A 15985-nucleotide genomic window follows, 5' to 3' on the forward strand; every position below is an offset into this window, starting at 1 on the left:
CCAAACAGTGATGAAAGATCCAGGGGGAGTTGCATATTTTTGCAGGTGTGTAGGGGGGGTTGAGTTTTCCACCGTAGCGGTTGGCCAAATGCCATTTTTCAGGGGTGCTGTTGCCCAATGGTTACAGTACCTGGGGAGAATACCTAGCAGGACCGTCAGGAGTGCTGTTGCCCAATGGTTACAGTACCTGGGGAGAATACAAAGCAATAAGCAGTTGTGGGTAATGGTGTTGAGCTCAAGACCCCTCCCTGCCCCTTGTACTTCCAAGAGTGGCTGAACAGCCAATCCTTCTTCCCAAGAAATGCTGGGAATTTTAGCCCTGGGAAAGTAATGGGGACTCCCAGCAACTCTAAGCATCCTAATAAAGTACAGCTCCCAGAATTCTTGGGGAGAAGCCATGACTGTTTAAAGTGATATCATATCATCATGTATGGCATGACTTGTCTAGTTCATCTCACTGCTAAGAGGAGAACCTGTGGCAGGAACGGGACAAGGAGGCATCTAATGTTGAAAACAGTGATGGATTGGATGGATCCCTGGTCCGATCCAGCAGGGCTCTCCTTATGTCCTCCAAGTCTAACTCACCTTGCAAGAATCCCAGCAGTCAGTGTTCCTGTGGAAGCTGGGCAACCATCCACTGATGAATCATAGCCTACCACCCTGCTCGCTCTTGGCCAAGATTGTGGTCCAGTTCTAACTGGCCTGAAGCCTACTGGAGCCCATTGCAGGATGCAGGAATAATCTGGACCCCACCTCCCTAGAGAAGATGAGCTCTCTATGAAGGCAGTAGCACTCAGTTATGAAGCATGCACTGTGGTGGTGCTGGTTTATCTTGTATTGGGAGAGCAGGATGCTAGGAGCCGAGGGAGCTTCTGTGGAGGAGTCACTGGTATATGAAGCATCCAGGACTAGCAGACAAGCACTCTCAGCAGAGATAGGTGGTGGGAGGAGAAGGGCCCCAGTGATTCTCCTCCATCATCGACTCTTGAAGTCCCCCCCCCCCATTTAACATTTAACAGCAGATCAGAAAAAGTTTTAGCAAAGCTATCTCTCTGCTCTGCAAGTTCTGCCTTGCGTGTAGGATTTATTGATATTTTAACACGGAGGAGCATTCAGAAATAAGAGTCTGGAATTCTCCCGGCTCATTTTGCATAATGGGTAGCTCGGCCCTGGATATTTAACTTGGATGATAACAAAATGCCTGTGGGAAACAATCCTAGTTGTTTGAGTCTCCCACTGAAAATTACTGCTGATGAATTTAATTCTCTGTTCTGTAGAGGAGGCAGAAAAATGAAAAAGAAAAAGAAAACTTGCCCAACCTTAGTTTTGAACTGGAACTTGGTGACCTTCTCCTTTTCACCGTGCGGATCTCCCTTTCAATATAACTCAATTAGCAAACGTTTTGATTTGGGGCTCCAGTCTCAAGTGTTCCGCTTGACGTCCACGCAAAGGCGAAGGCACCTTCAACACAGCAGGAGTGAAGCCCAGTGCGCTCCTTTTATTTATCCAGATGAAACCCAGGCACCGTGATCAGGTGCTCCTCGGCTTTTTATTAATGAAATTAGCCACCTTAATCCACCTGTGCAGATCTGAAGTGTTTGGTTCATTAGCCAGCGCTTAGCAGCTCTGACCTGGAGAGCAAATTGCTTGCTGCCTTGCTGTCAAATTTCTTACCTTCTCTAAGGAGCAGAACGGTCACCTGCTGAGCCCCTCAACCCCTTGTTGATCCCCCACAAGGTCTGGCTTCCTTTCTAAGGACATTCCTGTGCAAAGAGTCACCCAGGTTCATTCTAGTGTAGCTTTGATGTTACGATGCCACTCCCCCCCCCCCCCCCCCGCTGCTGCTGCTGCTGATTTCTTCCCCCATGACCCACCCCCACACCAAGAAAAGGGGGGGGGACAGAAAAGGAGGCTAGCAAGGGAAACAAGTCATCATTGTTAATGCTTAGGAGAGAGGGAGAAAAACCCTATCCACTTTCTCCATGCCAAGCATTTTATAAATTTCTATCCTGTCACCACTTACTTACCTTTCCTCTAAACGAAAAAGTTTTATTATCTGGAAAGACTCTTGTCCTCAATGAAGACCCAGATGATGGTGCCTTTGGCTCCCTCCCTGCATTCCCTTTGATGCTGCCAGATTTCAAAGCCGTTAATTAAACGTGGAGGTAACGCTTTAGTTAACTTTGCCCTAACTATTTCCAGGAGCAAATGCCATCGAGGAATTGTCTGCCCTTGGGGATGCCACAAACAGCACCATTCTGTTGGCCATTTGGCTGCCCCAGCAGCGCACTCTGCCCTCTGCCCCTTTTGGAAACGTTTGGACGGCGGCCTGTGCTTGGCTCCGAGCCCCTTCCACTTCTGCCTCACAGCTCCTCCGAAAGTAGGTGAGGAGGTTGGGAGGATCTGTCAGTCGTTAATTGAGCACTTAATTGCATATCTGTGTGCAGATTGCAAGCGCCACCTCGACACAGCCAGCTTCTCCTTGGCCTGCTCAGTCTCTCTCTCTCTCTCTCTCTCTCTCTCTGTCTCATATCTCTTTTGCAGGCTGTGAGCAAGCTCTGAGTTCTGCACACAGTGGGCCCGTTCCTGAGCCTACTGTAGAGACAATGGGAGTTGTCAGGCAATGCATCAACCCAAGGCTTGATTTCCCCAGGGGGTTGGCAATGGCCTGAGATGTCATACCTGACCGTGCCGCTTCCTTGATTGTACAGCTGCGCAGTTGGAATGAGCAACCTTGTTTTGACAAATACATTGTCGAAAGTATAACAAATGAACTGGCTGTGGTTCTCCGGGGAAGGAACATCCTGTGTTTTCACCCTAGAGAAAGATTACCTCTTGCATTACAGTGTCACGGATCCAGAAAGGACTTAATAAGTGATGCTCCCTGCCCTGAGTCAAGGTCTTGCACAATGACACAACTTTCCACATGAGAATATTCGGGGAGGGACCACAGCCTCTCTAAACCAACATATGTCCTTCTGTTGAACTGTACTTACGAATAGGTTCCACTTTTCACCTCCCTAAGCCTTTGCTGGGGAGTCTGGGGTGGGGCACAAAATCCCATATATTTGCAAACGTATTTTACATATATATTTATAAAACCAGGAATGCCCTTCCTGTCTTCAAAGAAGAAAAAAAGATGGACCCAAGACACCCAACATATTCCAACAAAAGTGTTGCAAGAAATCCAAATACATTTAAAGAGTTACCAAACAGTAACAGATAAAATCAGCCAGGGTACAGACGGTTCATTATATCCTAAAGTGGGGGGGCACTCTGGTCTTCCAGATATTTCTGGATTCCTGACTCCCATCATCCACTGGGCTATTGGCTTTCGGGGCTGCTGGGAGTTGGAGTCCAGCAGTGACTGAGCATCAGTCAACCATGAGTCAAATGGTTGGTCTGCCTGGCTCTGTATTGTTCACACTGGCTGGCAGTGTGTCTCCAGGGTTTCCCTTCCTTTCCTGGAGATGTCACTGAGGATTGGACCTGGGACCGTCTGTATGGAAAGTGTTATCTGGTTGTGGCTCTCCAGGGTTGTAGATGGGGCATTCCAAGCCCTTGCTGGAGATGCTACTGGAGATTCAACTTGGAGTCTTCTTTAGGAAAACCATGTGCTCAACCACTGAGTGATGGTCTCCCAAAGTCCATTTCTTTTTGCCTTCCTGTGCAATAATGCACCCGCTCTCCAAGTAAAATGCCTTTTTTGATTGCAACACCATTGGCGGTTTGCTTCCGATGCCTTTCAAGGTGTTTCATCTCTCATCTTCAGATTCTGAGCTTTGCAAAGGTGTCACATGTAACATGCTAAAATAAGTATATTAAATCACACACACACACACCCCTTCAGTCCATGGCGTTCAATCTCCTTGCTGACTGTGTGTGCAGGAAATACTGACTTGCAAGAGTCATTCTGGAAAGCTCTAGAAACAGTGAGCCCCAGAAAGAGCACTTGAAAGCTCTCCATTTTTTTCTTTCATTAAAAGAGTTATTGAGGTCATAGCACAGAAAGAGAAGTGGCCTAATACACACATAAATGCTTTCTGTGAGACAAAAGTAGAAACAAGCCAATTTCTTGCTCCTTTAACTCTTAAGAAGCTTGGTATTGTGTGTTTGTGTTACTTGTGTTATTTTTTAAAAATTCTTTTCAGTTTTTGACACCTCACAGCTATGTTGCTGTAAAGGAAATTGACCTGTAGAAGCACTGAAATAATATAATTACATGGGAGATGGTTGAATGGAGGATTTGAGGAATTAGAGTGAAAGAATAGGGGTAGAGGAAGGAATCTGTTGGGATGGCAGCATTGTGGTGGGTGGGGGGGTGCCTTTATCCAATACTGACCCAGTTTGTATTAGGGATTTCCTTTCTTGCTAATATCTGTATCCTGTTTCTAGACTCTGTGTGCAGATGACTAAGGAGAGCAAATAGAAGCAATGCAGTAATAATCAACAACAAAACTATGGGGCTTATACGGACCTGCTCCATCCCCTCCGTTCATACATAGGCATTATTTGCTGAATATGAGGGAGTCTTGATTTGGCTTCGTGCAGACAGGTGGACCACAATGGTGGTTGATGGTCAGCTTTGCATAAACAAATTGAGTTATGCTTAGTTCTCATGGATGCGTGTGTTCAACCTCAGGTGATAGGTGGGAGTCAGTTGATGTAAGGAATCCACATGATTCCCCACATAGAGAACACTAGCATGCGCACAAAAATGCTAGGCTGGAGCTATCATTTGGTTTTCTGTGTGAAGCCGGATTTCTTTAAGTCTTACGAGTTCATCGTAAATGCTTTGGCCTAGACAAATATTTATAGCCCAGACACAGAGACCTTAGGCCTTAGGGCAGAGGACAGCTGATATGGTGCTCTCTGGTTGTTGTTGGATTCCAGCTACCATTAGCCGCAGGCAGCCTGGGTGATGGCTAGGATTGGTACAAGCTGCTGCCCAGAAAATGCCAGGGGGTGATGCTCTTGCCCTAGGGCACCAATGATCGACCTTAGTTGTGCCTTCTCTTCTGGGAGATCCATCATAGAGGAAGTTGTCTTGGTGTACTATGCAGCCTAATGCAGGCTGTGGGTTATGTGACCTGATTCTCCAGGGTTAACACCCGGTGAACTGATCCGTCCTTTTTGGAATTGAGATTCCAGGGCTATGAGATTGCCTGGGCAGGTGGCCCCAGCTCAGCTTCACAGCTTGGGGAGCCTCTGTCAGAGCTGTTTGCAGGCTGGGTCTCAACAGATGTGTGAACAGGCCTAACTAACTCAAATCCTGAAAGGTCTGGTGCAATAACCCTGGAGCACCCATTTAAATTTAGGATTAAAGCAGTCTATTCATCTGTAAAACTGAGCCTGTCACCTTTCAAATGTGCCTTTCTAATCTGTGCATGCAAACCTAGCAGGTTGTAATTAAGCTTGATTAATTAACCCGGAATAAAGGAACATGATTTCTTTCCCCACCAGCTCACCACAGCAGAAGCAAATGGTGTATCCCCAGGATACATCAGCAGCTTAGCCAATTCCCTACCCCACCCCCGTGAGATATTTTGCAGGCTTGGAAGCTATTGGCTAGGGCTGGGATGACGCAAGAGAATGAGAACTGTCAGTGCATCAGAGAAATCTCATTCGTATTTTATGTGTACTGATCCCATGCCTGATGTTTTCCCCATACATAATCTAGGAGGGCACTGTGCGCCCATTGCTTCCCACAGCTCTATCACACTGTGAATACCAACCCAGTGTGCACATTTTAATATTTATAGATAGGCGATTGTATCTCCCCTGTGGGTCAGGGAAGACACCATTTGTGTGTTCCTGTTTTGAATTAGACATGCCAGGCTGTGGTAATAATGGAATTCAGTTTCCTGCTGGATGGCACCTGGTCCTGCTGGGGGAAGGAACAGCTCCTCTCCTGTGCTCTGCATGTCAAATCCAAACCCAAACTGGTTTACCTTGCATTAAAATAACTTGCATTATAAAAATAGCCGGTCTTTATTAACCAGCTCCGCCTGAGATATTTGGGGCTTGTTATTTAGATAGTTGAGACCCAGTTGTCTTGAATTATGATCATCAGGATGGTTTTTGAAAGCAATATTTGTGAAGCAAAAGGTAATCTTTGCTTTTAGGTTATAGACTTGTATGTCATCATCAGTGACTGCTAGCTATGATAACAGTGTTCTATCTCCAATTGTTGGAGAAGGCATGCCCCTGAATATTCCAGTAGCTGAGAATCACAAGTGGGGAGAGTGTGGTTGCACTCAGGTCCTGCTTGTGGGCTTCTCTTTGAGAGATCTAGTAGGCCACCCTGGCGAGAAAGCCGAAGCACTCTGATGCAGACTCCGGGATCCCCACCAGGTCCACTGCAACTTTTGCTCTTAAGAACCTGGGAGCTGGGGAAGGGTGGAGTTCAAGAACAAAGGCTTGATAACTCTTCCTGCCAAGGTGAGGGGGTATGGCCTAGCTAAACCCAGCAGGGCAGCTTACTCTATGGTCTTAACCCCTTCATGCATTAATTAGAGTTAAGCATGCTGGTCATATGAGGCTGATTATCCCAAATTATCCCCCATGAAACAGGGAGGAAGCAGTTTCCCCAAAGTGATCAGCACCCGAGCGGGTACCGCCAAATAAGCCAGTTTGTATGCTGAGCTACCATAATCAGGCTCCTGCACCAGACAGTCTGCCCGTCATATGAGTGTGAGATGTGCAGATTAGCATGCCTCCCAGCGCTCCAGAGTGTCATCAACAGCCCTTCTGCGCAACCTGGCCGTGGCTTCGCACTGAACCCAATTAACCCCCTACCCTCTCCTTTCTGGAGGGTGGATAATCCCTAAGCTGATTGCCTTTGTAGCTTTCATAATGAGCAATTTACAGGGAGCCGGGAGAAGGATTTCAAAACGCTGGGACGCAGCCGTGAGTTCCTAGGCTTTTCTTTTGAGACCCTTCTGAAGAGTCCTTACAATGGGGGCAGGCTGAGGCTCCTGAGCCTCTCTAGCTAAGAAGCCAGCCCATAATGTCATATTCAGAATGCTGCTTCCTACCGGTGTAGCCCATCCTGTCCCTAAGAAAATGCATCACTTTCTCTCTGGAAGGTCAGGTTACTGGCAGAACTAGTACTAGTAGTAGAGCGTCAGGTACTGGAGAGTGAATCCTGATTGCTGGGGTTGATTTATGGGGCTAATATTAAAGTTGGTAAGACTTAGGAGAAAAGAAACAGTTCTCTCCTCTTCAGTTTGAATGCCAAACTATCACCAGCCTTGCAGGATCTGCTTTGTTATTTTTATTGTTATTACTTAGAACCTGTAACTAGAATTGGGTGCACAATACTGGCCAGAAGAGCAGACACGCACTAAGAAACAGCGCTTCATGCTCAGCCCAGGAATTGTGATCAGTTTCAGAAATTAAGTCACAGTCATTTCACACAAAAAATCCAATTCTGGTTCCTGCCCACATGCTTTCTTTGTTCCATCATTTCAGTTTAGGGGGATAGGGAAGCCTATTAGTCATTGCTACTGTCAGCCAAGTGGGAGTCACAAGCTCTCCCTGTCCCACTGCAAAGAATCAACAGATCTATCAGTAGATTTCAGTCTACCAAGTATCTCAAAGGCTGCCCCTCGCCATATAAACTGCCCTGGACCCTGCAATCTGTGTGCTCCTTCCATGGGAGGCCTGGAGGGTAGCAACCCAAAAACGGGCCGTTTCAGTGGTGGCCCCCCTCTTGTGGAGTGCTCACCCTGGAGAGGCTTGCCTGGTGCCATTATTCCATATCCTTAGGTGCCAGGCAAAAACATGTCTTTTTTCTTGGGCTTTTTAATTATCTGAGGCTTCCTTGAGTGGGTGGGATGTTTAAATGCCGCCTTTTAAGAACAGGGTTGTCTTTTAAATTTTTATTTTACGCCTCATTTCAATACCTATTTATTTATGGTTGTAAATCACTTTGAGTTGCTTTTGTACAAAATATGAACCAAGCTTAATTATTATTATTGCTGATAATAATACCTACCACCTACTCCATAAACCAAGGCCCTTTCCCACCCACTCTACCATAGACTGTGGAGTGGGAACACAGATAACGAAGGTTTTATTACACAGGGACATTGGTACAGCGGGAGGAAGTTGCCCTTGAAAAATCCTGGGGGGTTTTTGGCTCCAGGATCAGCTTGAACATAGCACATCATTTTAGAAGCAGCAAGGAGTTTGAAACTATGTATTTTTGGGAAGGGGCTTTTTTGGGATTATTACTTGATTTTATCCAGAATCATATTCACATTTAATTTACTGTAAACCAACAGTCTTGTGGCACCTTAAAAGCTAACAAATTATTGCAGATAAACTTTTGTGGTCCACCGCCTATTTTATCAGATTCATGAAGTTGGCAAAGGCAGGCATATCAGTACATAGATGCTTACATAGGGTGTGGGGCCCAGGGGAACGAGGTCACAGGGAGATTGTATTCATATGGTTGCCACTGTGCTCTTTTAAAAAAAAACCACACACCATTCCCTTCTAACTTCTACGTTCCCTGCACCACCACGTATCATTGCCAAACTAAAGAGTACAACCAGTGTATCTGATTCAGAAGATTTGGAGAAGGGCAACCCAACTGGGGGAAAGTTGCAGCATTTGGGACTTCTTAGTTTAGAGAAAAGGCAGGTAAAAGACGACATGATGGAAGTTTATAAAATGATGGGTGGCATTGAGAAAGTGGATAGAGAAAAGTTTTTCTCCCTCTCTCGTAACACACACACACACACAAGCAGCAAATCCATAACAAGTGGACATTCATGGTAAAGACCTAGCTAGTGAAGCCTTTCAGCACAAAAATGTCTCCAGCCATTTCTGGAAAGCGTGTGCCTGTCTTATCTCAACAGGGATGCTATTCCACAGATATCTGTATATATCTGCATAATCCGGACTGCATTTCTTGGTCACACTGGTGTGCGATGCTAAGAGTGCAACAGCCCCATGGAACTGACATTTAATATCTTCATTCTCACATTCACTCCTGCATCCCCCCCCCCCCGAAACACAGACGCCATCCGTTACATCGCTGACAACGCCGGCTTACATGCACTCAATTCGCTGGGCTGTTTGGAACCCCTCACCGGACGCAACTTCTTCAAACGTGGTCCTGCCATTGCAAGGAGGAGTGCAACATAATCCCAGTCATGTTTTGGTTTACAAGACACCACCAGCCACCATGAGCTCTGAAGAGGTGAGTCATGATCCCCAGAAACATATTTTTGGGGAAGTATTGGCAGAGCTGGTGGTTTGGAGGCAACAGGCCCCTAGCCAGGGACATGGTGAAGCCAGTCAGCAAAATCAGCCATAAAGAGCAGTCAGAGGGAGGAACCTATGGGAAAGAATTGGCAGAATTGGCACTACTACATGTGCCACATAATACCTATTCCTTATTTGTCAAAACCCAATCATCTACTGTGGCAGCACTTACACTTTGGAACTCCCTGCCCATTGATATCAAGCAGGCACCTTCACTGTATTTTGTTCGCCTCCTGCTAAAAACATTTTTGTTTAGTCAAGCCAGGTGCTTAGAAAATCTGATGTGAAATTTAATCTGTTTTAATTTTAGTTTCTTGCATTTTGTAAGGTATGGCAATTTTCTTCTGATTTTGTGGTTTTACATTTTTTAAAACTGCTTTGAGGTTTCTTATAATTAAGCAACATAAATTTTATGAACTAAATAAAAATAAGCAGTCCCAGCCAGCGGCTAGGGTGCTAAACCGACTAGGAGTGTGTGCTAGGCTTGGATTCCAGGGATGCAAAGCCACATGCTGAGCATTGAACCTGGGACCTTCTGCGCAAAAGCAGGTATTTTATGAGAACCCCAGCTTTCTTTAAGAGAGAGAAAGGAGTTTCTAGTCCTTAACGTGTGTGAACACCTGCTAAAATCTGAGAAGGCAGAAGGACTGCCAAACAAGAACTCCAGTGGTACCCACCTGAGAAGGAAATCAGAGAATTCCTAGCAGGACTGACCATGCCTACCTTAACCGATGAGGAACAGGAATTCATGGACAGTCCTATCACCCCAGAGGAAATAGACACAATGCTCAAAAACTTAAAACCACACAAAGCTCCAGGCCCAGATGGCTTCACAGCAGAATTCTATAAGAAATTCAAAGAACCCCTGATGCTCTACATGACACGCCTATTTAATGACATCATGAAAGGGGGACCCATCCCCAAAATCTGGACCCACTCCAAAATAGTCTCCATCCCAAAATCTTTGAAGGACAGCCTCAAAGTAGAAAGTATGTGCTGCTTCTACCCCCATGGTTAAGCCAAGACTACATCAAATAGTAGAAATTGCAGAAGTGTGCAGAATTTATGCAGGTCTCAGAATTCTTGGGGCAGAAGTCAGATTCCTTTGGCCCAGAACATTAGGATTTTATACAGTTCTGCTGTTCCACAGTGGCAACATGAAGAATAGGAGATGTCCTTGCTTCCTCCCCTCTCCTTTTTTTCCAATCCCAGGTGAAGCAGGTTGAGTCAGGGACTGTTCAGTTCCACTTCTCCACTGGCTCCGAGGAACAACCTGCAGTGGCTGGAAAACCCTCAAGCAGCACGAAGGGAGAAGCTCCTCTCTCAAAGAATCCTCCGCCCACGCCGTCCCCCAGTGAGTTCTTTTTCCAGATTGCTAACTCTTCAAACGCACAGCGGGACGTCTGTTCCACTCCAGAACTTGGTGGAGGTGGGGGAGAGACCACTTAAAATGCGTTGCTGTAGTCGGAGAATTTTGAGAGATAAGGCCAACAACTTGGGCTCTGCTTTCTTGGCGAGATTCCCACTCTCTCCCAGCCTTTTAAGTGCCGTCGTTCAGCTGCCTGCAGCTCGAGAGGCTGTTGTTTCTGGTGCACGAACGTGGGCTCCTTAACGGGAGCCAGGCACTCCCGTGGCAGCCACCACACAAGCACTGTGGCTGGAGAAGGGAACACAGGGCCCTCTGTCAAGCACTGCTAAGATGGAGTTGACTCATAGAATAGAATCATAGATTGCAATCTAACCTCCAGTAAAGCAGAAATCACAACTAAATAATCACTGACAGAATGCTGTCCAACCTCGGCTTAAAAGCTTCCTGCGAAGGAGAGTCTACCACCTTCTGAGGTCATAGAATTGTAGAGTTGGCCCACTGCAATGCAGGAATCACAGCTAAAGAATCCCTGGAAAGGTGGCCACCACCTTCTGAGGGAGGCCATTCCACTGTCAAAGAGCTGATTATCAGAAAGTTGTTCCTAATATTTAGTCAGAATCCCTTCTCTTCATTTTTTGTTGCACTACAAGGTGGAGATTTCACTCCTGGGTTGGAAAAAGTGTTCAGTTTGTAATATCTGGGCCAGATGTTTCTGGGATGTGCTCCTCTGGCTCCACCGCATAAGAACTTAAGAGCTGCCTGTTGGATCAGGCCAAAGGGGGCCCATCTTGTCCAGCATCCTGTTTTTACAGTGGCCAACCGTATGTGGGTATCTTGCAGGCATGGCCCAAACACCGCAAGAGCTCTCTCTCCCCTCCTGTGGTTTCCAGCAATTGGTATTCAGAAGCATTACTGCCTCTGATTGCGTGGCAGAGCATAGCTTCCATTGTGGCTAGTAGCATACAATGAACCCCTGAACCAGACCAAGTGTTGGGAACCTTTGGCTCTCCAGATGTTGCTGAAATTCAGCTCTCATCATCCCTGGCCACCCTTGCTGGGGCTGATGGGAGTTGTGTTTCAGCAACATCCGGATGGTCAGAGGTTTTCCTACACCTGCGCTAGACAGGTGCTGTCAACACTTTCGACCAAATGTACATGACAAAACTAACGTTTCTCCCTGTGGGTTTTCCATCTTCCTCCGTCTAGTGCATAAAATGGCAAATGTAATAATTCAGTGAACTTGGACCCACAATGTAGATTCAGGAACCTGGAGACCTATATTTCCCATGATTCCTTGTACTTGGGGTGCTGTTGCAGTAATTCTGGGCACCAGAGGTAGGGAAAGGGCTGCAGGTGAATAGACCTTGCTTCTCTTGCTTCTGTAAGTTTGAGAGAAAAGAAGGAGATGGTGAGGCAGGGAGCATTCCTTATAGTAGTTGAATTATTATGTAAGACGGAGAAGCGTTTTTGGGCCACCACATTCAGTTTGGATTGAATAGGAACTTTATGAGTCACACGTTCTATTCCTAGAAATTACAAACACCTTTGGCCATTGCTGGGTTGTGTCCAGTGCCCGTGCTATTCAGAGTAGACCCACTGAAGTTAATGGGCATAACTGACTTGGGTCTATTCATTTCCATGGGTCTACTCTGAGTAGAACCTTCCTGGAGACAAGCCACTGGATATATCTCTCCCACTTGCCCAAAAGTCTTAGATAAGTGACATACAGTGGTGCCCCGCTAGACGAAAATAATTCGTTCTGCGAAAATTTTCGTCTAGCGGGTTTTTCGTCTTGCGGAGCGGCAATGACAGCCGCGCTCCGCAAAACGGAAAAAAAAAGACGAAAATTTTTCGTCTTGCGAGGCAGCCCCATAGACTTTTTCGTCTTGCGGGGCAGCCTTCCGCTAGACGAATGCCTTCGTCTAGCGAGTTTTTCGTCTTGTGAGGCATTCGTCTAGCGGGGTACCACTGTATTAACACTTGAGGCTTCCTTGAATTTACTGACAACATAACAAAAATCTCCCCTTTAAAAAACAAACCGAAACATATCTCTGCAAATAGAAAACTAGCATGTTGGAGAACTGAGCTAGACCATTTCATCCTGAGGTGCTGCCTTTCCTCAGACAGTTTTTTTTTTTTGGGGGGGGGAAGCACCCTCAAGCATGCAGCACGCCTCCTGAAGTCTGAGCAATAACTGCACCATGTAATTCTGCTGACTGCATAGGCCAGATCCTAGACTTTATCATTCAGTCACTTAACAATAAGACAGGAAATTGCATTGAACTCTGCAACCTTACCTGGCTGGCTCCTGTTCAAGAACCAGCAATAGGAATTAATGCATTTATATAGTTTGCCTTTATCTGGGGTGGGTAACGTACAGCCTTGCATTAAAAGATGAAGTGAAGCGCTGTCCTACCGTTCATCAAAATCTGCTTTGCATTGCTCTTTTTAATCTTTTCCCATTTGTCTGTGGATGTTTTAACTGTATTCCTCTCAACTTAACAGCCTGTGTGAACACTCATATGCGCCTTTATTACCTTATTAATGTGGTGCAGTTACTGAATTTTTTAGGACTGTGTGCACTTGAGAAAATGCCAGAGAGGATCCGCTGGTAGCAAAAACTTTGGTCTCCTAGCAAAGAGCCAGTTTAATTGTGGAATCAGGAATAAGATTCTCTTCATTTAAAAAAATGGAATTAAGCACAATTTTACAAAGACCTGTGGGAGAACAGTGTGTAGGAAGCTACATATGATTACACCATGGAACCATTGTTCTTACGTTACAAAAGTAATTGTAAGGATTAGCTTGACGTGGTGGAAAGTGGGCATCAGAATGGCTTCCTGCAGTCAAAGGAGGGCACCTCTTCTGAATCACACCAGACATTTGCCCCTCATCCCCCTGGAGCAGGAGTGGGGTGAACTTCAGTCCTGGGGGCCAAATGCAGCACTGCCATCTGGCCATCAAGAGTCTCCCGAGGCCATGAGAGCTAGTGTGGCATAGTGGTTATAGTGTAGGACCTGGAAGACCAGGGTTCAAATCCCTGCTCAACAGTGAAATCCCCTGGGTGACCTTGGGGCCAGTCACTGCCTCTTAGTCTAACCTGCCATGCAGGGTTGCTGTGAAGATAAAATGAGGAGGGGAGAGAACCAGGTACCCCACCTTGAGCTCATTGAAGGAAAAGCAGGATATAAATGCATGAAATAAATAAAATTTAAAAACCACACCCCTTACTCGCCCTGTTCCACATTCTTCTTGAGTTCTTTGTCCTGACTGGAATGCAATAAAATACTTATTGCCTGCCTAGATAAAGAGATAGGGGATGGGATGTAGAAAATGCTGGCTTTTGAATAGCTAGAATGTAGTCTATCACACATAAGTAAAGAATCCACCCATTTTTGCCTCTGGTCCCACCAGACATTGGCATCCATTTCCCAAAAGGCTGACTACGAGGGATTGTTGCCCTCGGGGTGAAGTAAGGTTCCCTATCCCTGCCTGAAACTGAGCACCCATAATCCTTTGGGCTCAGAGTTGGTTTGCTCATGATTTTGCTGCCCAGATAATTTCAGTGTAGCTCTCCCCCTTCAAAGCATCCTTTTCAGAAGAGTCTGGAAGAGGCAAAATAATGTGTTAGCATTTAAAGTCCTGGCTGAGACCTTTCCCTGCCTGAATATTTCACCAGCACCGAAAGTTCCTTTGGTAATCCTGATGTCACTGAAACTGTCAGCTTGAGAGAAGCACTTAGGCTGAGAGATATTACGAACAATCCTCCCAATTGTCTTTTATTTCTTGCTGCAGCATTAAAGCAGCAGCAGCAAAATAAGATGCATTTCCTCTGTGGGACCACTAGAGCGCAGTGTCTCCCAGGCTTCTGCCTTGCTGGGACCTGTGCTGACCTATATTCTGTTTGCAAATGCTCTGGTTTCAACAAGAGGTGGGTTTCATGTGTTGTTTAATAGGTTTTAAAACTTGGAACTGGTGAGGGTCAATTGAAAAAAAAAAGTTTAATGGTGGCAATTTCACTTAGACTCTCCTTGACATAATCCTGAGCGGTAGTTGAGTTAGCCGTGCTGGCACGGGGGCGTTGGGGAGGGGAGCAGTAGCGCTTAGGAGACAATCTAGTTTATTGTGACATAAATGGAAGTGATCGAGGCACTGCTGTGCCACTGACATTGCTCCCCACAGAGGCAGTTCAGCTGGTCGGAATCAAACCCGTATGAGAGAGGAGGGGGAGGACGAGTCCTCTGAGCGTGCTCTGCACACCCCTACTGCCTCTTCCAGCTGGGGCTCTGCTTGAGACAGAGCTTGTTGGACTCAGCTCGGGACCCTTCTCATTCCAGGCTGGGCTTCGCAGGGATGTTCGTAGTCAGTTGAGGTACAGTGTAGGGCAGACAGGCGGGGTTCAGGACCAGGGAGAGCTCCCCGTGGAGCCACTTTTGCCCAACACCAGTCTGGACCTCTTGATCAGGACCATGGACAGCCTCCCACAGAGCCTGCTTCACTCAGCACTAGTCTGGATGGACAACTTCCTGTGAAGCAATCTTAACTCATCACTAGCCTGGAATCAACTATTGGTGGGGGAGGGGGGGGTCAGTCCTGTAGGGAAAGAGTCTGATTCTTGAGATTTAAAGGGGCCATGCTCTTACACGGGGTTGGCATGTCTCCCGTGATCACTGGGCTTGGCGAGGTGTTGGAGAAAGAGGGTTCCTAAGCTCACTATGGAATCTGCCAGGAAGACCTAGTCAATTCTGGCTTCCTCACTTATGCCCCTAAGTCTGCCTTCTGTTTGGGGCCTGGCTGCCTCATCCAGTATGATGCAAAGGTGCTCATTGGCGAAGCGGAATGACAGCTTCATTGACTGCTTTTTGCAGTGGTTCAGGGGCCCCGACTTCTTAATCCTCCCATGTCATAGGAACAGAGGAAGCTGGCTTATACTGAATCAGATCATTAGCCCATCTAGCCCAATGTCAACTCTGTTCTGACTGGTGATAGCTTTCTGGGCTTTGCAGCAGGAGTTTTGCACCAAGATGCCCCTGGGGCCTGAACCTGGGACTTGCTGCATACAAAGCAGCAGCTCTACCACTGAGCTACAACCCTTTCCCTTAAAATAAAGTAAGATGGTAGTCTTCATGGTTCTAATATAAATAGAAAGGTGCCTTATCTGAAGTCAGAGCATTGGTCTGTCTAGCTCAGTATTGGCTTCATTGTCTGCGACTCTCCTTAGTTTCAAGACTAGGGTCTTCCTTACCCTTACCTGGAGTTTCCGGAGCAGACCCTGGGGACTTTTGCCTCCAAAGCTGATGCTGTACCACTGAGCCCATCCCCAAAGTCTTTAAAATTGTC

General features: G+C 46.5%; 1 protein-coding gene across 2 annotated transcripts in view; it reads left to right on the forward strand.

The window, feature by feature from the left end:
• The window catches only part of NPHP4 (nephrocystin 4), a 92977-nt gene that overhangs the window by 35963 nt on the left and 41029 nt on the right, over positions 1-15985 (forward strand). For both annotated transcript variants that reach the window (XM_033156571.1, XM_033156572.1), the window contains exons 10-11: positions 9029-9211; positions 10489-10630. In XM_033156571.1, the coding sequence (XP_033012462.1) occupies positions 9029-9211; positions 10489-10630 (325 nt within the window). The remainder of the gene's footprint in view (positions 1-9028; positions 9212-10488; positions 10631-15985) is intronic.

This window comes from Lacerta agilis, chromosome 8 (assembly GCF_009819535.1).
Source record: "Lacerta agilis isolate rLacAgi1 chromosome 8, rLacAgi1.pri, whole genome shotgun sequence".
In the NCBI taxonomy this organism is placed as follows: domain Eukaryota; kingdom Metazoa; phylum Chordata; class Lepidosauria; order Squamata; family Lacertidae; genus Lacerta; species Lacerta agilis.